Genomic DNA, 21991 nt, shown 5'->3' on the forward strand with positions numbered 1-21991 from the left:
CACACAGATGTAGTGAGGTGTTTCTGGTGGGGTCCTAGAGGGTTCCAGGGGGTCCCCAGGAAAATATTAATGTCTATTAGTGTTAATAGCCTATAGCATAAACATCAGTTTAACCACTTTAAAACGAAATAGCTACAGTAGGCTACATATAAATCTCCCCCCCAAAACAAAAAGAATAATCTAGAAATAAATGGAATGTTTCTGAATATTTATGAAACACTAATCTTGTATGGGGGTCCCTGGCCCACCATATTTTCAGATGGGGGTCCCCGGCCAAATACACTGTAATTTGGAGAACTACTATTTTGAGGCCCTACCTATCTACTTACCTACCTACCCACCTACCTACCTACCTACCTACCTACAGTATGATGATGTTTTGTAAACCAGCTCTCCAGGCTCCATGATAAAACATGTCTGCACATCACTCTCACACAGCAGTCAGTCGCCCTGAGGGTTGCGTGACTTTGAACTGGTGCTACTGCCCAAAGTGCTCATTTTCAGAGGCGCAGCGTCATGGTAAACATGCAGTCACCAAAAAGAAATATTATGAGGGGGATCCCCGCTCTTAAAATAACACCTCCTCCTCCTCCTCCTATCTCCTACCTCCTCCTACCTACACCAAGCTGCAGAGGAATTTATATGATCTGGATGGATGGATAGACACTTGGCAACATGCTTTTATAAGACAGCATATTGAAATAAGATGCACCTAATATTTACATTTTATTGTAGTGAATTGTAAATTATGTATTACCACTTTTAGGCTATAGTTTGGCCTAAGTCTCATGAATAGCCTACTACACATACAAATCCTGTGTTAACTGAATGTAACAAATATATCTGGGATATTAACTAACAACAGGGTTTGAACACATTTAATTGAGAGTAAGAAATGCAACTGTGAGACAAAGTGTCAAATATGTCACCAAATGTTATGTGGTTACATTGTCTCCATGTGTATATGATGTTTTGCATATTAATCGTAGCCTATATTATTGTCTGTCTTTATCTCGATGAATTGAAATACACAGGACAGACCACAGTGGAGGGTTTGGGGGTTTATCCTTTTAGCATCCTTCTGTATAAATCTGTACAACTGTACCTATTTTACAAACTGTTAATAATGTACGGTATTCAATCAATCAAATCCAGTACTCTAAATGTGTAAGAAATAAAGAGGCATAGCTACAAGTACCTATAAGAAATATACTTTCCATTTATGAACAAAACATGCTGTGAGTGAGTGTCACTGGCTGGTGGTTTCCTTCATGGTTTGTTTTAAGTTGTGTGTGTGTGTGTGTGTGTGTGTGTGTGTGTGTGTGTGTGTGTGTGTGTGTGTGTGTGTGTGTGTGTGTGTGTGTGTGTGTGTGTGTGTGTGTGTGTGTGTGTGTGTGTGTGCGTGCGTGCGTGTCTGTGTGCGCACGTGCGTGTTGACTGAGCAGTGGGTTGGTTCCTGTACAGTTATTAGAGTTGGTCAGTGGTGTAGTAGTAGTAGTACTCATATTCTTTACTTAAGTAAAAGTATCAATACTGCAATATAGAAATACTCTGTTACAAGTAAAAGTCCAGAATTCAAAATGTACTCGAGTAAAATTAGGAAAAGTATTAGCATCGATAAAAGTATTGGAAATTGGAAATAATCAAGTAGGCTAAAGTAAAAAATCCTCAAAAGTGTACTTAAGGACAGTACTTGAATAAATGTACTTGTTACTTCACACCACCGGAGTTGGTTCCTGGAGCGCTCTCATTCACACACACACACACACACACACACACACACACACACACACACACACACACACACACACACACACACACACACACACACACACACACACACACACACACACACACACACACACACACACACACACACACACAGCACTGCAGAGAGAGAGAGAGAGAGAGAGAGAGAGAGAGAGAGAGAGAGAGAGAGAGAGAGCTGTGGAAGGACAGGATCACAGGACTCTCTCCACTGACTCCAGTCAGGATAAATCCACTCATACATAAGGACAGGATCTAACTGCTCAGAGGATCACAGAGGATAGATCCACTCACACACACTGGAGACATGCACTGTCTGTAGCCTCTCGTCTCCCAATTAATCCATGATCGATCCCGTATTATTGATACTTTATTACATCACAACAGCTGAGGAAACTATTGGACTGTTGAAGAAGAGGAGGACAGACTTTTCTTTGATTCAAAAAACAGAAGTCCCACGTTTGAGTTGTTTTTGTTCGAGGCAATATTATCATTCCTCCTTTTAATTGCGGTGATATCAGTGTTTTTGAACACAAGAAGAATAAAACCCACTGCGATCATCTTTGGTCCAACTTTTATCGCTTTATTGACGCGTCGATCCCATCTATAAGGTAAGTTGTCTCTCTGAACGGATACATTTGTCTGGATAGTGGATACATTTGTGACAAAGTTGTGGCTGATCGCATGATGCGATCAGCCACAACTTTGTCACAATGTATCCAGAAATCACACTCTGATGATCGCATCTGATCCAGTCTATGATCTGATCTGATGCACGTTAAGAAGCGGACTTGTTCTGATCCGCTCAATCAGCTGATGATGAAATATAAAAAAAGAATTATTTCCACTCAGGATCTTTAATATGATGCTTTATTTAGACTTTGTTCAATTAGCTGATGATGCAAAAAAAACATAACACTAAAACTAATTACCCCCCCCCGCCCCCGCCCCGGATCTTTATTATGATGCTTTATTTAGACTTTATAGCCCCACCGTGGTTCAATCAGTACAAGTTATATGGTTCAATCATTAGAAGCGCTTTTGGAAATAAAAGGGGAAAAAGTTGGAAATAAAGCGGAATCCTAGAATAAAAAGCAGGACTGTTTGCTCCTTTGAAGCGCCTGCCAGATAAAGAGGGTTTTTGCGGTTTATTACAACTGCTATCCGGGGAAGTTAAACGGTTTTCCTTTTTTTTTTCTTTTTTTATCAAACAAGTTTTCAATCAAGTCCCAACTCGCATGCTTTTTTAATTTGTTCTTTATTTTTTTATATATTTCTTTTTTTAAAACTTTGCCGGTTGTGTTTTTCACGTTTAAAAACGGGTGCACTTTTTATAGTTTATATTAGTTTCTATTAAGGACAGTCCCGAAATGTCCCCCCTTGCATTGTGTTCTTTTGTATGATCTAATTTATCACTGAAAATAGCAGATCTACAAGCTCACAACGGCCCACACAGTCACGCGTTGTGAGCTTGTAGATCTGCTGTTTTCGGCGAGCGACACCGCTGTAGGACGAAGTGTATAGCCTATGGACCCACTGGCTTAAGGGTTCTCATGCCATGCTCACACACACACACACACACACACACACACACACACACACACACACACACACACACACACACACACACACACACACACACACACACACACACACACACACACACACAATATGCATCCTTCCTCTGCCATTTCTATGGACCCTATAATATAATGTCTATTCTCTCTCTACTTTGTGGATGCAGAACAACTCTAGAGTCATTTTCATAGAGGTTCTATCTATCTATCACCCTCTGAGCGTTAAGCACCTGCAACAAGCCCTACACTGGGCTATGGACACAGAGAACTTACTTTCACACCTCTGAAAGTAGATCTATAAGCTGGCAGAAAATAAGAGCTCTGTATTGTATTGGAATAGCCTATGTGTTTACTCCTATCAGCTCAATGGGTATTTCAATACTATTTGATTGAAAGAGTAAACACATAAAAGAGCAGAACTTACACCAACATCTTTATTCTTGTACAAAGTTTTGCCAGGGCATGTTGAGATGCTGAGAAGTTTAGTTTGGAAGCTTTATTCTAGCAGCTCCCCATGTTATGTTTTGTTTTGTGTTTTAGTTTTTCCTTTTTCCCCCTCTTTGAATCTCAACGTATTTAATGAGAGACAGACTCAGGGAATGGGAATTTGAATAACTGTATTTAGTAGCTAGGGTGAAGCCACCACCACACACTGCCTTGCCTCCCTCCTCCGTCTCCTTCTCCTTCTTTCTCGCAGAGGAGAATGAATCATGAACACAAAAAAAAAAGAGTCCTGAAAATGGGAAGGTCCGCGTTGCATACCGTAACTAAACCGTGATTTGCATATGAAAACTCAGAGGCTGAAAGAATTCCAGCCTCAGTGTTGCTGCTGCTGCTGCTTGCAGCCCCATTTATGTGTCCCGTCCCGGGGGGGGAGGGAGGAGAGAGAGAGAGGGAGAAGAAGTGACAGGCTCCAGTGTATATATACAGTCCCGGTCCACGTTGCCTTTTGTCCAGCCCTGGACGTCACATCCCCATGTCGAAGATTAAGGCGACACGTTTTTATTTCCTCGTTAAATTATTCATCGTCCACCACCACGCTGCTGCGAAAGGCCGTCATTATGCTCCCCTGATGGAGGCACTGCCTTCAGCCTGAAGAGAGCTTTCTGTGCTCCTCTCTCCTCTGCCCCCCCCCCCCCCCCCCCCCAAAACAAGAACATAATGCTCTCATTTCCCACGACGCTTGCTGCTCTGTGCCCTTATCCTTAGATGGTGGGTGTGGGTGTGGGGGACTTTGGGTGGGTGGGTGACTTTCCCATGGGGCACTCTGCCTGCCCTCTTAATCAGTGTGATCATCCTCGTCTCAGTCAGGGATGACAGAGGCGAGCCAGAAGGTCCCTCCCCTCCCTAACACTTTGAATGGCTCATTTGTACCGCCGGGCCCTAGAAAAGTGTGGCCCCTTGTGACCTGACCCCTCTCTCTCCTTCCAAGAGACATTCCAGGACGCAGCAGCTCTAAAAAGCCACCCCCCCTATATGAGATGCACCATAAAGCAGGGGATGGCGGAGAAGAAGAAGGAAACTGGGCTCTCCTCCTTCTCCTCCTCGAAGCGTTCTCGTATTCTCGCCAGCGTGTCTTCGCGGTTCTCTGGTGATGCGGATAGTTGAGGAGCCTCAGCTGTGTGTGAGTGATGTTGTGGATGGCCCCGAGACAGGTTGTGAGTGATGACTTTTAGACTTACACACAGTCTGGGACGGAGGAATTTTATGGTTTGGATGGACACACACACACACACACACACACACACACACACACACACACACACACACACACACACACACACACACACACGCACACATACAGGATCTAGTATCTACCGCAGTCTGTACCAACGACGAAGCGCTTGGCTCTCCAAGAGCACCCCCCCCAGACCTGCATGGCTGCATGGGTTTGGCCCGGCTACAGCGCTTGGGTCCCGGTCCCGTGCGGTGCGGTTCGGTTCCATCCCTGGCTCCATGCGGTCCTCCCCCGGTCCTCTCTCTCCGCTACCACACATCCAATCCCTCCTGCATGCGTTTGGCCCTGAAGTGACAGACGTGATGGAGCTCGCTACTGCAGACCTACCGTAAATCTGGCCTGGCGAAGCCCACCCCCCCCCCCCCCTCTTAAGAAAACACACAGGGGCTCCAGGTTCCCCCGCACGAGCCCTGCTGCCAGGCGTCGGGCGGAATCCGAAATGTCTCTTTATTTGTGTTGAAATTAAAGTGTCTTTTTATTCCCCCCCCCGCCCTTCCCCCTGTTCTGCTAATGAGCTCCATGTGTCCTGCAAAGGCAGGATGCTTCCTCCACCCTGACAGGGAGCTGGAGAGAGAGAGGGGAGAGAATACTCTCTAAGAATCCTGGGTGTTTGTTTATGTCTTGGGAGTGTAAAGGGGGACCCTTACGCGGGTCCATTTTGTAAACTCTTAAGAGGTCAACTCAGGATTTGCTGTGTGTGTCGAGGCTAGATCGGCTGGGCTATTACAGTGTGGCGATCATGCACCTGTAAACGTGCACACGTGTGCTGTGTAGATGACGTGCACGGCGACTGTAAGCTGTTACTTTGTGTCCTGTTTCATGTTCAGAGACGGCTCATTGCACAGATTCCAGCATGTGCTCAAGATCACAGAGGCCTGTTGCCTCTCATTGGCGGCTGGAATAGCAGTTTTAAGTGTTACACACACACACTCCCACACACACGCACGGGCACACACACATGCAGACGCACGCGCGCACACGCACGCACGCACGCACGCACGCACGCACGCACACACACACACACACACACACACACACACACACACACACACACACACACACACACACACACACACACACACACACACACACACACACACACACACACACACACACACACACACACACACACACACACACGCATGCATGCATGTACTGTATTGCATGTGAGAAAACACAGAGAGAAAACACAATTGAGCTGTCACCATTTCATTGTTGTACTCTGGCGAATTGTGAATGATCTTTGCTGTTGAAGGTTTTCATGTTGTGTGATCAGCTCTCTGGTGCATACTGTACAGTACTTGTAAAAATTGTCGTACGCTTTAATTTGACTTTAATCTGGTCATGAACGGACCGGCTGATGATGGTAATGAGTCAGTTGATTGATGTCATTGGGAAAAGATTGCATCCATGTGGGACACGCGAGGACATGGTGTGAACAACTGGTGCTGCACTGTGGCTGTAATAATTCCCCCTCGGCTTTGTAATGGTCCTGAAAAGTGTCCAGGGTCAAAGTTGTTATTGCAGAAATGTAAATGTACGTGTTCCATTCGCTCGGAGCTATAATCAAAGCATCAGTAATCACATGAGAACTTTTACATGAAGGGGTTTTCTTAGATTGCTGATAGATGGAGTTGTCTGCAAGTTGACAAGCTTTGGGATTATAAACATTGATTTAGAGCTGTTGTTTTGTTTTTTTGCAGAGGCATCATTATGGCATTATGTGTTTTTTTGGGGGTTGATTGATAGCCATGGAATGTTCTAAACATCAGCTATATTGGAGAAAATACTCAGTGTGTTACTTCATCTATCAGTTAGAGTCTAGACTGAAGGCTCCCCCCCCCCCCCCCCCCCCAGTAATCCGCTTACGCAGTGCTTCACTTTCCACAAGTTTCCCATTTAAAATGCATCAGGCTGTTTTTTTTTCTTCACTCAACCAAAAAGTTTTTGGAACAAAGTTCCGGTCCGAGCCAAACTTTGAAAAATAAATGAATAAATAAATAAATAAATAAATAAAAGAGCAGCGGCAGGCAGCAAAACAAAGTTGACACGATTGCGGGCGACCCGGCCTTAAAATTATCTTCCCCCACCAAATTACGATCATACATTCTCCTCACTCTAATTAAACATTAGGCTTTATTTGTTCCAGATGCGGCCCGTGTTTTTGATGTTTTATTTTGGTAAAGGCCCGCTTCCGTGGCATGAGAATGGCGCAGGGCCGTATCCTTCCTTTACGCACACAAGCGGGGTCGGTTCGGAACGGCGTGCGAGCCCCAAATGCCTGGCTGATGTGAGCCTATTCCAACGCAAACCACAGGGACCAGAAGACAACCAGCAGCGCTGCAAGCGAGCGAGCGAACCCTAATGTGCAGGTGTCATCTTTCAGAGACGCACTCATCCGTTATGAATCCGGATCGGGGGGCAGGCAACGTAATATTTAGTGGGCAATGGCCCTTGGGATTTTGGTATGAGGGGAAAATATTGACTGTACAGCTCAGGCTGTAGTGGTGCGTTTTACGTGCGAGGAAGTCAACTCAAATAACTGTCCATGGGGGTCCCTGGAACAACATATTTTGGAAAAAGTTTGAGAACCACTGATATCATAGCAAAATAAGTTTTAAAAATAAAACGTTAGGATTTAGAAGACATTTGTAGAATCCCCCAGAAGCAAAGATTTGAGTTACAAATGTTCGCTTTAAAAGAGAAAATATGTATTCAAAGATTTTCAAAAATGTTCATGATAAAAAAAAGGCAGATCTACATGCTCATTGCGCAATGAGCTTGTAGATCTGCTATTTTTGAATAACCAAAGAAATCCAAAAAGTTCGACACACTGATCCGTTCTGAATCCGGATCGGGGCAGGCAACGTAATATCTAGTGGCAATGGCCCTTGGGATTTTGGTATGAGGGAAAATATTGACTGTATAGCCCAGACTGTAGTGGCGCGTTTTACGTGCGAGGAAGCGCAGCCGCACGAGGTGGTGTGTGTGTGGGGGGGTCACACGCAACGCAGCGCACATCAAACGTGCCACCGCGGCGGTTATGTCTAAAAAAAAACTGGGCAGGCAAAGAGCGGTATTGGTGATGGAACTGCTGCTATACAGCGTGAGTGAGAACAGACATTATAGTTGACGACATCGGCTGTGGTTCAGCCGGTCTTGTGGGTTTGATAACGCTATAGCCGGGGCCCCCCGGGGGCATGGGGGATGGGGTGGAGGGGGCTCCTCTCCTCTGCGGGGGGCCCTCCTCCTCCTCCTCCTTGTGTCTGTGCGCTGTACTGGGACGGGCATGAAAGACAAGCCCTGAGCGGCTCCGTACATACCACCATCAGCGCTGTCTTGAGTATTAATAGACATGTCTTTGTTCCGCGCCGACACGCTTCTGAAGTGGAACGAGACAAGCTGGAGAGATAAGGATCTCTCTCTCTCTCTCTGTGTGTGTGCTTGTGTGCGCCTGTGTGTGTGTGTGTGTGTGTGTGTGTGTGTGTGTGTGTGTGTGTGTGTGTGTGTGTGTGTGTGTGTGTGTGTGTGTGTGTGTGTGTGTGTGTGTGTGTGTGTGTGTGTGTGTGTGTGTGTGTGTGCGCGCGTATGTGTGCGTGGGTGTGTGTGTGTGAGTGAGTCAGAAAACCTCAAAGTACCACTTTACGCGAGTCTCTTTCTTTAGCTGTGTGAAGTCTAGCGGTGTGACGGGCCCAGACAACAAGGGGAGACGGAGAGACACTGACAGCAGCTGTCAAAGGGCCTTTCCCCTGGCTTGTGTTTTAAAAGGCAGATCACATAGTAATGAAGTGTGTATATAGCATAGCGTGTGTATAGCGTGTGTATAGCGTGTGTACGGCGTGTGTATAGCGTGTGTACGGCGTGTGTGCAGGGGTGTGTGTATAGCGTGTGAGGACAGCGGCAGGGCCTGGCTCTAGACTCCACTCCTCTGGTTTGACTTTCAAACATGCTCTTCAGGAGCGTCAGCGCACCGTTCACTTCCATTCTGCGGGGTGAAGCGTTTTGATTGATTGAATAGTTCATTAGAAGTTTGCAGAAAAAAGCTCATTAAAGTACAGTTCAATACAAGGTCAGGTAATAGGATTTAAAACCCAAGAAAGCCTATGGCTTGTTTCCATTGGGGTCCTTTGTACTTCATAGATTCATAGAGAGAGCGTCCGGTCGATTTCAGCGCGTCTTAAGTGTGGAGTTCAACATCGGTGAACTTTGACCGGGCATCAACCATAAGAAAAGAAGTGCCGTGGTTGACCCCATTTGGAAGCTATTTGGCTTGTAGTTTTCTCATAGTGAGCCTTTCACTCCAATGTAAATCATCTTGTAGTTTTCTCATAGTGAGCCATTCACTCCAATGTAAATCATTTTGTAGTTTTCTCATAGTGAGCCATTCACTCCAATGTAAATCATCTTGTAGTTTTCTCATAGTGAGCCATCCACTCCAATGTAAATCATCTTGTAGTTTTCTCATAGTGAGCCATCCACTCCAATGTAAATCATCTTGTAGTTTTCTCATAGTGAGCCATTCACTCCAATGTAAATCATCTTGTAGTTTTCTCATAGTGAGCCATCCACTCCAATGTAAATCATCTTGTAGTTTTCTCATAGTGAGCCATCCACTCCAATGTAAATCATCTTGTAGTTTTCTCATAGTGAGCCATTCACTCCAATGTAAATCATCTTGTCGTTTTGTTATAGTGAGCCATCCACTCCAATGCAAATCAAACAAACTACACACAAGAAAACTGCCAGCACTACCCACAACCCGCAAGACAACATGGGAAATTGTCATCGTTGGTTACAACGCTTCTGACGCAGATGTGTGACCTTACCCTAACCCTAACCCTAACCTTACCCTCATGCTGGATACGTACTCCGTCGTACAATGTTGTCACGTGCCGAAAATAACTGATCTACAAGCTTATACGATCGGATAGCCGATCTACAAATATCCGGTCTACTTTACGAGCTTACAACGTGCCGCCACATTGCGATGCGTTGTGAGCTTGTAGATGGGCTATTTGTCGGCACATGACAACACCATTGTAGATCAGCTGTTGTAAATCACTGTAGATCATCGTAGATCATTGTTGACCGTTGTAGATCACTGTAGAATAGATCATTGTTGACCATTGTAGGTCGGCTGTTTTTGGGGTGGCGTGCGACACCATTGTAAGACAAAGTAAACATCTGGCTTTAGGGCTTTTCTGTCTCGCTTTCTATAGTGAGGGAAACATCACACCACTTTACATGGTATGACGTTCTTCCCAACAGCAAAAACAGGAGGGATATGGCTTATATTTTCACACGTGTGAACGAGGAGGAGAGGAGATTATAGCAATCTTTTCTGAAGGAGATGGAAAAAGGGGGAGGTGGGGGCGTGTGTGTGTGGGGTGGGGGGGGTGGGGGGTGTGTGATCAGGGCCAAAGAAGAAAGAGAGGGTGAAGGGAGAGAGGGAGAGAGGTCGTTAAAAGGACACCCTCTCCCTCTCTCTCTCTCTCTCTCTCTCTCTCTCTCTCTCTCTCTCACTCTCTCTCTCTCTCACAGTAAATGGCAGTAAAGTATCTGGCTAATCCTCCGCCGTCATTACGCTGATTAAATCACCCGGGATTTGGCGTTCCCTTCCCATCAACTGCAATCAATGTGGCCCCAGATCAATAGACTATGGGGATATGTGAGCTCCACAGTCTGCTTCACCTGAGTCCCTTTATCAGTGTCTATGAGCTGCATGCTTTTATTATGGATTCATACTGAATATTATACCCCCCCTCCCCCGGCCTCCCCTTCCATTTTAACCCATATAAACCAGGAACGCGTCTGTGCAACCACTTCATCTATATTTAATACTTTGGCTATACAAAAATTCCAGATATACAAGCTCATAGTGCGGCACCAAGTGCCGCACAATGAGCGTGTAGATCTGCTATTTCTTTTTCAATCTTGAACATTTGTGCAAATATTTGAATATATATATATTTTAAAGGGAACTAAAATCTTTGCTTCTGGGGGTCCCTGGAACCACACATTTTGAGATGGGGATCCGCGGGCCAAATACATATCATTTTGGGGGTCCTTCACATGAAAAAGTTTGAGAACCACTGATTATAGCAACATACGTTTTTCAGAAATCTGATTCAGAAGACATTTGTAGAATCCCCCAGAAGCAAAGATTTGAGTTACAAATGTTTGCTTTAAAATATATTCAAAGATTTGCGCACATTTTCACGATTTTTCAAAAATAGCAGATCTACAAGCTCATAGCGCGGTACTCGGTGCCTCGCTACGAGCTTGTAGATCTGCTATTTTTGAATAGCCAAAGAAATGTAAAAATGACACAGATTATTTCCCCGGTCTCAATGGGTTAATCTCATAAATCATATGTCAGCGACCCCAGGCCAGTCACTTTCCATTGTCTATCAAATCCTAACGGCCTGTTTTTACACTTTTAAGTGTCAAATGTAACTCTCAGGATTGTGCTGTGGTGCCTTTCTGTGTTATCACGCTGTTCTGAGGTTATGAAAGTGAAGAAAAGCTGACACTTACAATCTCAACGCGACATAAAAAAGAACCATGCATTTTTCCTTTTTTGTAAAGTGCAATACAAATAAGAAGTGACACAAAAGAAACTAAGCTGCCAACTCTAATTTAAAACTTGATCTCACAACCCTCCCCAAAAAATGTAGAAGCAATCATGAAGAATAATGAGATGTGTTTTTTAGCCGAAGCCAAGATAAGAGTGGGATTGGAAGAGAGAAACTGTGTGGACTTTTTAATTCCACTTTGGACGTATCAAATAATTGCTCTGGACACATTCTCTCTCTGGCCCAAACCAACAGTGTTTTGAGACAAAATATATATATATTAAAAAAAAGAGAGCAACAGAAAACACTTGAAATAATGCCGTCTGAATGTGACTTGAAACTAAATCAAACTAAAACCAAAGAGGGGAAAAACACACACAAAGAAAACAGCACAGAGAATTTATGAATGTATTTATTTGACAAAATATCGGTCTATAGTTTAGTAGAGTTTGAGGGATTTTTACTCTCACGATAAAGGAGGGGATTCGCTTTATCTTCATTAAGAAAATATTGAAACACTTAAACTACACTGGCACACACACACACGCACACGCGCACAAGCGCGCACACACACACACACACGCACACGCACACGCACACACACACACACACACACACACACACACACACACACACACACACACACACACACACACACACACACACACACACACACACACACACACACACACACACACATCCTTGTACTGCTATACTTGTGTAGACTGATTTCCATGAACTGCATTCATTCCCTATAACCTTAACCTTAACCCTTACCCTTAACCATCACCACTGGGGGGTTTACAATCTTAACCTTAACCATAACCTTCTATTTCTAACCCTGAAACAGCCTCTCATTTTGAGCACATTTGGTTCTCACAAGTATAGCTGTGCAAGTACACACACACACCCTCACACACAGTTTAACAATGTATTTATGTCCACAGACTCCACACACAGGGAAAGCATACGGGGACACACATATTTTAGGTGCAGCAAAGGTTACATTATCACAGACTCATGGATATGTCCTCATGATACAACACGCACTCAGCACACCATGGGCACAAGTAGTGGCGGCTCCGCCACATATGGCAGCAGAGAACAACACAATACTGTCTCCAGCCTTTCTGCTTCGTCTTTGGTCCATCCCAAGTTGTGGAAACCCTCCAACAACCAGTCCGTGGGTAATATGTCCTATAGGCTGCATCACCAGAGGAAACAAAGTTCTTAGTCTTGCACTGCTGCTTGGTGTTAAAGCGCTCTCTGTAGTTGTTCTCGTGGGCCTGGAAGTCCACCTATATTGCTATTCCGACAGCGGACGGACATACCGCTGGAAGGCCGCCGGGTTCTATTGCCTCTCTTCCCGGTTTTTACCCCTCTTACCAACCTCCGCGGTAATGGGCATGCAGACGCAAATACACTTATACTCCGTTGTGACCGTGTTGCTTGCCGAAAATGGAAGACCAACCAGGTCACACAACACAACACTTCGGGTTGTGAGCTTGTAGATCTGCTATTTTGCATAAATCAGGCTTCAGTTGTGTGTCGTGACAAGTCGCGTAAGTGCTATTTCTGTGTGTATAAATCATGCTAGTTGTGTTGTCCTTATAAGTCACGTATAAGTGTTGTTTCTGTGTTGTCTTTCCCAGGATGAGGCGGTGCGGTGGAGCGGGGGTGTGGAGGAACGTGGCCCTAGTGGTGTTACTGGGTTTACTGGGTGGGACGGCGGTGGGCCAGAAGCTGCCCACGCGGGACGAGGGGCTCTTCCAGATGCAGATCAGAGACAAGACCCTGTTCCACGACTCCTCGGTCATACCCGACGGAGCCGAGATCAGCGGCTACCTGTTCAGGGACACGCCCAAAAGGTGAGAGGGGCCCAAAAAATAACAAAGGGGTCCTTGGCCGGGGGGCCGGGGGGTCCCCAGCTAAATAAGTTAATATAGCGTCACAATCATTTTAACCACTTTGACCATTATTGTATACTTTGGCTATTTTTTTTTAAATCGTGAAAATTTGTGCAAATCTTGAATATATAATATATTTATATATTTAAAGCCAACATGTTTAATTCAAATCTTTGCTTCTGGGGGGTCCCTGGAAGAAAATATTTTGAGATGGGGGTCCGTGGCCAAATACAAATCATTTTGGGGGTCCTTGGCATGAAAAGGTTTGAGAACCACTGCCTTAAAGGAGTAGTACACCCAAAGAATTGCATGTTACCAAGCGTGAAAAAAAGACTGTATCAAGTACGTTCCTTACATGTGCGTTTTACCAATTCTAGAGGGTACCGATCCGATTTTTGTGAGCGTTTTTTTATCACGATAAACGATAATAATTATTATCGTCCCATCCCTAGTTGGAACGGGTTCCTCCATTTCCGGATCCCAACTCTACTTGCAGCGGTCAGCTTCAGTCTGTCCACCATTGCTGGGAACAGACCCATCGTTCATAAAACGCCTACCCAAGCTGTTTTTAGATTTTGTAGTATGTTTGTTATAGTGTCCGGGGGCTTAGCGCTCGTCCGCGATTTTCTTCTTCTTGCATTACACGGTCGTGTCAACTCAGCAATAACTGCTTAGAGGAAAACATCAGACCTGTTGATGGCTACTTTACTGTAAATAGATGGGAAACGCCCCGTACTGTAACATGAACCGCTATGTTGACGTGAAAATAAATAATTGATGTGAAAGTCGTGTCAGTTGGAATTGACCGGCTGCCAGCTTGGAGAACGGCCCAAGGTCATCGCCACTTTGAGAGAGAGAGGGAGAGAGAGAGAGACAGACAGACAGAGAGAGAGAGACAGAGAGAGAGAGAGAGAGAGAGAGAGACAGACAGAGAGAAAGAGACAGACAGACAGAGAGAGACCTAGGCAGACAGACAGAGAGAGAGAGACAGACAGACAGACGGAGAGACAGAGATGGAGAGACAGAGAGAGATAGGCAGAGACAGAGTGAGAGAGAGACAGAGATGGAGAGACAGAGAGAGAGAGAGAGAGAGACAGAGGGACAGAGAAAGAGAGACATAGAGAGAGAGAAAGAGAGAGAGACAGAGAGACACACAGAGAGAGAGACAGAGACAGGCAGAGAGAGAGAGACAGAGAGAGAGAGAGAGAGAGAGAAAGAGAGAGAGAGAGAGATAGACACAGAGAGAAAGCGAGACAGAGAGACACAGAGAGAGAGAGACAGAGACAGGCAGAGAGAGAGAGAGAGAGAGAGAGAGAGAGAGAGAGAGAGAGAGAGAGAGAGAGAGAGAGAGAGATTGGCTTAATATCGCTGCATGCACATACCATAACAGGCCCGTGCTAGTAATGGTGGATAACTGTCATATTTCACTAGAATACACAGGAGAACTTATGGCACGTTAATGTGATAATGTTGTGCTCACGTGAATAATATGGCCGTGTACATAAAAGCCTGTGTTATATGTGTTTCTTGGCAGGTACTACTTTGTGGTGGAAGAAGACAACACCCCCCTGTCTGTGACGGTGACGCCCTGTGACGCTCCTCTGGAGTGGAAGCTGACGCTCCAGGAGCTGCCAGAGGACAGGAGTGGAGAGGGCTCAGGTACATTATGACACTGTAGGCAGGAGTGAAGAATGTTTTCATCAATAGGCTCTATGGTATGCACTGCAGCCATATTGTGAAGAAATTCACAGGTGTTGCCAATGATGATACTAATGAAGGCTCTGTTCCATTCTGGTCAAACAGAGTCAGGGTGCTGATGTTGTGCACGATGGCTCACTGGAAACACTCTGCTACACCAGTGGGACTCAAAGTGTGGTCCAGGGTCCCTCATGGTTCCTTGAGGGGGTTCCAAATGGCCCCCTACGGGTGTGTAACTCTGAGAGTGTACAAATGGAACCAAATGGACCCGTAAGGGTCCATTTGGTTCCATTTGTACACTCTCAGATTCCATTTGTACACTCTCAGAGTTATGGTGGTTGTGGAAATTAAAAAAGTCTGAGAACCACTGTGCTACACTAAATGGAACAGAGCCTTCATTAGTATCATTAACCATTAGTATCATGACCAGTGAACGCATCTGCCATGCTATGAGCTTGTAGATCTGCTTTTTTTGTGTGCAAAGCTTTTATGTTTTAAAGCGAACATGTTTAACTCCGATCTGTGCTTCTGGGGAGTCCCTGGAACAACATATTTTGAGATGGGGGCCAAACACATATCATTTTGGGGGTCCTTGACATGGAAAAGTTGGAGCACCACTGATATAGCAACATACCGTTAGGATTTAGTAGTTCGCTGGATTTCCCTCAGGGTCTATCCTAGGCCCCTTGGTTGGCTACCTCCAGACTACAACATCTCCACCGAAAACCAAGCCAATCTACAAGCTCTCTAACGCGTCACGTTGCAACGCGTTTTGTGAGCTTGTAGATCGGCATTTGTTTTTTTGCGATGTTCACCCCAGAATAGCGACGCTGGGGTTTGAGGCTATAATGTTTGAGGCTATATAGGGTTTGAGGCTATATATACAGTAGGGCAGGGGTCTTCAACAGGGGGTCCGGGACCCCTAGGGGGTCCTCAGAGTTACTACAGGGGGTCCGCCAAATCTTTGTGTGATGTGATTATTTTTTTTTACCTTAACCACAACAGGATCCCTTTTTTCTGAGGAGAACTTTAGCCAAAAAATAGCAGATCTACAAGCTCACAACGCCTCGCGCTGCGAGGCGTTGTGAGCTTGTAGATCGGCTATTTTTGGCAAAGAGGTGTTTGGTGTTGATGGAAAAAAAAGAGCAGACCAAGTAAACAAAAAAGTCGAATCTGAAACACAATTTTATACAATATATCGAGGGGGTCCCTGCTTCATCTCTCTCTCTCTCAGCTAGGGGGGTCCTTGGCCTGAAAAAGTTGAAGACCCCTGCAGTAGGGTTTGAGGCTATGGGTTTTTAGGGCTGCAGGTACATGACATTATAGACAGGGAACTGGAAGCGGTTTTAATCACACCCGCGGACACACACTCACACAATTACACCTACTCTGTGTGTTTTTGTGGCGTTTAATTAGGCCGGTTGTCTAGCCTGGACCACTTATGATGTCTGACTGGACAGCTATAATCTCACTGAGAGGCCCCGCCCACTGCCCACTCAATCAAGACCATTAGGTCCCTTTACTTAAACTCTGCCCCGCCCCAAGGCTATTCCTCTCTTTCTTTCTTTCTTTCTTTCTTTCTTACCTTTCTTTCTTTCTTTCTTTCTTTCTTTCTTTCTTTCTTTCTTTCTTTCTTTCTTTCTTTCATCCTTCCTTCAGTCCTTCCTTCCTTCCTTCCTTCCTTCCTTGTCTTTCTTCAAAGTCACACACTCCCACACAGTCTCCATGTGTGGTGGTTTAAAGGGATAGTTCACCCCCAAAATGACTTTTTTTTCCTACCGAGACTTGAATTCATGGATATGTTTTTGTTGTTGTCACATTCCTAAGCCAATAATTTGATGACCGCTGCGCTTCCAGTAGGAGACAAAAAGAGTCTCCTTTGTGTCTCCTACCAGAACCGCTACCTACCGGTCCGCTAAATCCATGAATTCAAGTCTCCATGGGGAGTCTAATCCATTGGAGAAAAAAAAGTATTTTTTTTTGGGTGAACTATCCCTTTAAGAACATGTGCGATCAATGTGAGCATACATTTGAATGTGATCGTGTGTGTGTGTGTGTGTGTGTGTATGTATCAGAGAGAGAGGGAGAGAGAGAGAGAGAGAGAGAGAGAGAGAGAGAGAGAGAGAGAGAGAGAGAGAGAGAGAGAGAGAGAGAGAGAGAGAGAGAGAGAAATAGTGAAGCAGGTGACGGTGCAGGTCACATATCATGAAATGATTTATTAAGTAACGATATGGTTGAAGACTCTCACCCTGAGGCCCGGTGAGAAGATATTCAGCACCATGTGTGAGCATAGTGACAACAATCAGACTCTGCTTTGCTTGGAAGCCACCACAGGCACAGGGCTGACTTCCTTCCCACAGACAGACAGAATGACACAGCGCCGGCGGCCACTCTTAACGAGGAACTGTGTAATTGGATAAATACATAACTCCTCCGCGTCTCTCTTCCTGTGTTTTTGCTGCTGCTGCTCTCTTTGCTAAAACGTCCCCGACTGGGAGCAAAGATCTTCTGAGCGTTAATTTTCAGTACAAAAACCGCCGAGCAAAGCCACTCTCTGGTCGGCTAACATAATATTATGGTTCCTCTGCTAAGACCTGAACTAAGACCTGAGCCTCTGTCTCCTTTACCTTTGGTATAGGCCCACAAGGAGCTCCTTTGAGAGCGTCCCGACGTGAATGCTAGTGCCTGTGATCTTTAGGGATGTTTAGAGTGAAAACATCGGGCCGGGCCGCCGGCTCTGTGAAGGGGCTAATCGTTCCGTGAGGCTTGGGGAGCGGTGATCTTAACCCGTTAAGGCCGGGCGGGAACGCATCTGTGTCATTTTTAGATTTCTTTGGCTGTTCAAAAAATAGCAGATCTGAGCTATGAGCTTGTAGATCTGCATTTTTTTTTTGACAAAATCGTGAACATTTGTGCGAATCTTTGAATGTATGTTTTTTTAAGCGAACATTTGTAACTCAAATCTTTGCCTTTGGGGGGATTCTACAAATGTCTTCTTAATCCTAACGTATGTTGCTATAATATCAGTGGTTCTCAAACGTTTTCATGTCAAGGACCACCCATAATTATATGTAATTGGTCCGCGGACCCCCATCACCCCCAAACATTTTGTTCCAGCGACCCCCTTGAAGCAAAGATTTGAGTAAAAACATTTGGTTTGGTTTAAAATACATATATATATTCACAGATCTTTTAAAAAATAGCAGATCTACAAGCTCATAGCGCGGCACTCGGTGCCGCGCTATGAGCTTGTAGATCTGCTATTTTTGAATAGCCAAAGTATAAAATAAGTGGTTAAAGTGGTTAAAATCTAAAATGACACAGATGCGTTCCCGGATTGAATGGGTTAACGTATTAAATGGTTCATTTTTAGCACTCGTGTGGGTGGATAATTTCTCCTCTCCAGTCTAATTAAAAAAAGGAGAAAGTGTTTTTCATTAAACATCTCGTATCTCGTCTTCATGTTGGATCAACGTTGCAGTGTCTCAGTCGGTCAGTTTTGTTTGCACTTTGCAGAGTTCATGCGTTTGTATTACTGTACTCCCTGGCAGCAGGTTTATTTTGCCACAGAGAGTTACATTAATACTCTAGTCTAGAATCTAGATTTTGCATAATATAGGATCCCAGGAAATAATTGTCTGGGTACTAAAGCTCTGACCGCCTAGAACACTGCAACATTGTTGGTCTGGAACTTTAAACACTTTTAAACCCTAAATACTTTGTTGACCAAGGTCCCCCAGGGGTCTGTATACTTGTCTTGGACCCCTCCTCTTCCCCCTCTACACCAAACCTCTTCACCGAAATCTACAAGCTTGAATGTTCCCCTCTTTATGACATGTCCAGAATAGGCTCTATTCACAGCAGCCATATTATGAAGACATTCACAGGTGTTACCAAGGATACTAATGAAGGCTCTGTTCCATTCTGGTCAAACAGAGTCAGGGTGCTGATGTTGTGCATGTTGGCTCACTGGAAACACTCTGTTACACCAGTGGGTCTAGGGTCCAGGGACCCTCATGGGCTTCCAAATGGCCCCTTTACGGGTCCATTTGGTTCCATTTGTACACTCTCAGAGTTATGGGGGTCGTGGAAACCACTGTGCTAGACTAAATGGAACAGAGCCTTCATTACTATCATTGGTAACACCTGTGAAGGAAGTGATAATATGGCTGCTGTGCACAGAGCCTATAGACGGATTTCCGCGCGGCGTCATCACAGAGCAGAATGCGCAATCTGCGCATGCTCGGGGGAAACGAATTGTTGCGCCGTTCACTCTGTTGTTATGTTCGGGAGTTAGCTAGCCATAATTCTGCTATTATAGGCATAATAGGCATAATGCTGCTATTATATACAAACAGATCCAACTTCCAACAAATCATTTTTATTGAGTAAACAAGGTATTACAAACTGCATAATTTAATCTAATTTCATTAAACCCGGTGAAGATCATTTCTTTTATGAATGGACATTTGACCAGAGCTGCTGCGGGTAATGGCGCCCTCTATAGGCTTAGTTGGCTTACCCCCTCCTCTGCGCGGTCATATCCTCTCAATGTTTACAAACATGAAACCCGTCTATAGGGACGCTATAGGGTTCATGTGGTCCATGTAAACATCTCACCTTGAGAGGGTTACTAGTGCATTTGGTTCCATTTGTACACTATATTTTCAAATATAAAAAAAGCAGAAATATCAGATCTAAGCTTACAACGCGTATACATTTTCAATTGTATAAAATTATTAAATATGTCAATAACTTGTTTGTATATTTAGTTATTTAGTTAGTTATTTTTCATATCTAGCCTGAGCAATGTTTTATTACTTTTTATTAAAAGGTTGATAATCACAGGATTAAATCTAAACATGCCTCGTTGTCTCGTTGTGTGTTTGTTCCCCATCAGGAGAGCCTGAGCCCCTGGAGGAGCAGAAGCAGCAGGTGACGGTGCAGGACGAGGGCACCGAGCTGTTCACCTACAAGGGCAACGACGTGGAGTCCTACGTGGCCGCCAGCACGCCCTCCGGCCTCTACCAGCTGGAGCTGCTGTCCACCGAGAAGGACAGCCACTTCCAGGTGTACGCCACCACCACGCCCGAGTCCGACCAGCCCTACCCGGAGCTGCCGTACGACCCGCGCGTGGACGTGACGGCGCTGGGCCGCACCACCGTCACGCTGGCCTGGAAGCCCACGCCCACCGCCTCTCTGATGGGCCAGCCCGTCCGGTACTGCGTGGTCATCAACAAGGAGCACAACTTCAAGAGCATGTGCGCCGCCGAGGCCAAGATGACCAACGCCTGGGACGACGCCTTCATGCCGGGCATGCCCAAGCCGGGGCGGGACTTCAGCCCGTTCGACTTCGCCCACTTCGGCTTCGTGCCCTCCGACAACAACGACTTCGCCAAGGACCGGGGGGGCCTCACCAGCAACAAGATCTCCTCCCCGCCCCGGGGGGGCTACGCCGCCAACAAGCCCCGGGTGTCCCAGGACATCCTGAAGGTGTGCATCGGCAACAAGAACATCTTCACCGTGTCCGACCTGAAGCCCGACACGCAGCACTACTTCGACGTGTTCGCCGTCAACGCGGCCACCAACGCCAGCACGGCGTACGTGGGCACGTTCGCCCGCACCAAGGAGGAGGCCCGCCAGAAGACGGTGGAGCTGAAGGACGGCAAGGTGTCCGACGTCTTCGTCAAGCGGAAGGGAAGCAAGTTCCTGCGCTTCGCGCCCGTCTCCTCCCACCAGCGGGTCACGCTGTTCGTGCACACGTGCCTGCAGGACGCCGTGCAGGTGCAGGTGCGGCGCGACGGCAAGCTGCTGCTCTCGCAGAACGTGGAGGGCGTGCGGCAGTTCCAGCTGCGCGGCAAGCCCAAGGCCAAGTACCTGATCCGCCTGCGGGGCAGCCGGAAGGGCGCGTCCACCCTGAAGGTGCTGGCCACCACGCGGCCCGGCAGCAAGCAGCCCTTCCCCTCGCTGCCCGAGGACACGCGCATCAAGGCCTTCGACAAGCTGCGCACGTGCACCTCGGTGACGGTGGCGTGGCTCGGCACGCAGGACCGCAACAAGTACTGCGTCTACCGCAAGGAGGTGGCCGACGCGTACGGCGAGGAGCAGCGGCGGCGCGAGCAGAACCAGTGCTCCGGGCCGGAGGGGCGCCGGAAGTCGGAGAAGGTCCTGTGCAAGTACTTCCACAGCCCCAACCTGCAGAAGGCCGTGACCACAGAGACCGTGGCGGGCCTGGAGGCGGGCAAGACCTACCTGCTGGACGTTTACGTGGTGGCTCACAGCGGCCACTCCGTCAAATACCAGAGCAAACTGGTGAAAACACGGAAATATTGCTAAATGACTCTGCAGAAGAATAAATCTATTATAAATATATATATTAAAAAAAAAAGTTTATTTAACTGTAAGTGATATCCTGCTAAAAAAAGGAGTTGAAACACAGACTGACTACTCCTCAGCCCGATGAGGCTCGTGGCAGAGACTGAACTGTTTGTAGAGAAGAGATATCAAACCTGTATATTTATGTTTACACTTCAGAAAAATGTGGCACGTCTGAGCGGGCCGGGTGGCCAGTGGAGGTGCTTCGTTAATGTCGCCAGGCTTTGGGATTCGAACCGCATCCCCGTTTGGCGTCGGGGGGGAAATCGAGAGGAAGATACTTTAGAGAAGATACTGTTTTATTTTTTTCTGTCTCTCTCTCTCTCTCTCTCTCTCTCTCTCTCTCTCTCTCTC

The 21991-nt window shown here is 46.1% G+C and overlaps 1 protein-coding gene across 2 annotated transcripts in view; it reads left to right on the forward strand.

Moving 5' to 3' along the window:
* Window positions 1-1963: 1963 nt before the first annotated feature.
* The window catches only part of ndnf (neuron-derived neurotrophic factor), a 21666-nt gene continuing 1638 nt past the window's right edge, over window positions 1964-21991 (forward strand). For both annotated transcript variants that reach the window (XR_014601493.1, XM_084067167.1), the window contains exons 1-4: window positions 1964-2378; window positions 13310-13525; window positions 15099-15223; window positions 20163-21991. The exon at window positions 20163-21991 is cut by the window's right edge. Coding sequence is in view for 1 of the 2 variants with exons in the window: in XM_084067167.1 (XP_083923293.1) it covers window positions 13311-13525; window positions 15099-15223; window positions 20163-21598 (1776 nt within the window). In the remaining variant the exon portion in view is untranslated. The remainder of the gene's footprint in view (window positions 2379-13309; window positions 13526-15098; window positions 15224-20162) is intronic.

Source organism: Gymnoscopelus microlampas (genome assembly GCF_963454915.1).
Source record: "Gymnoscopelus microlampas genome assembly, chromosome: 9".
Lineage (NCBI taxonomy): Eukaryota > Metazoa > Chordata > Actinopteri > Myctophiformes > Myctophidae > Gymnoscopelus > Gymnoscopelus microlampas.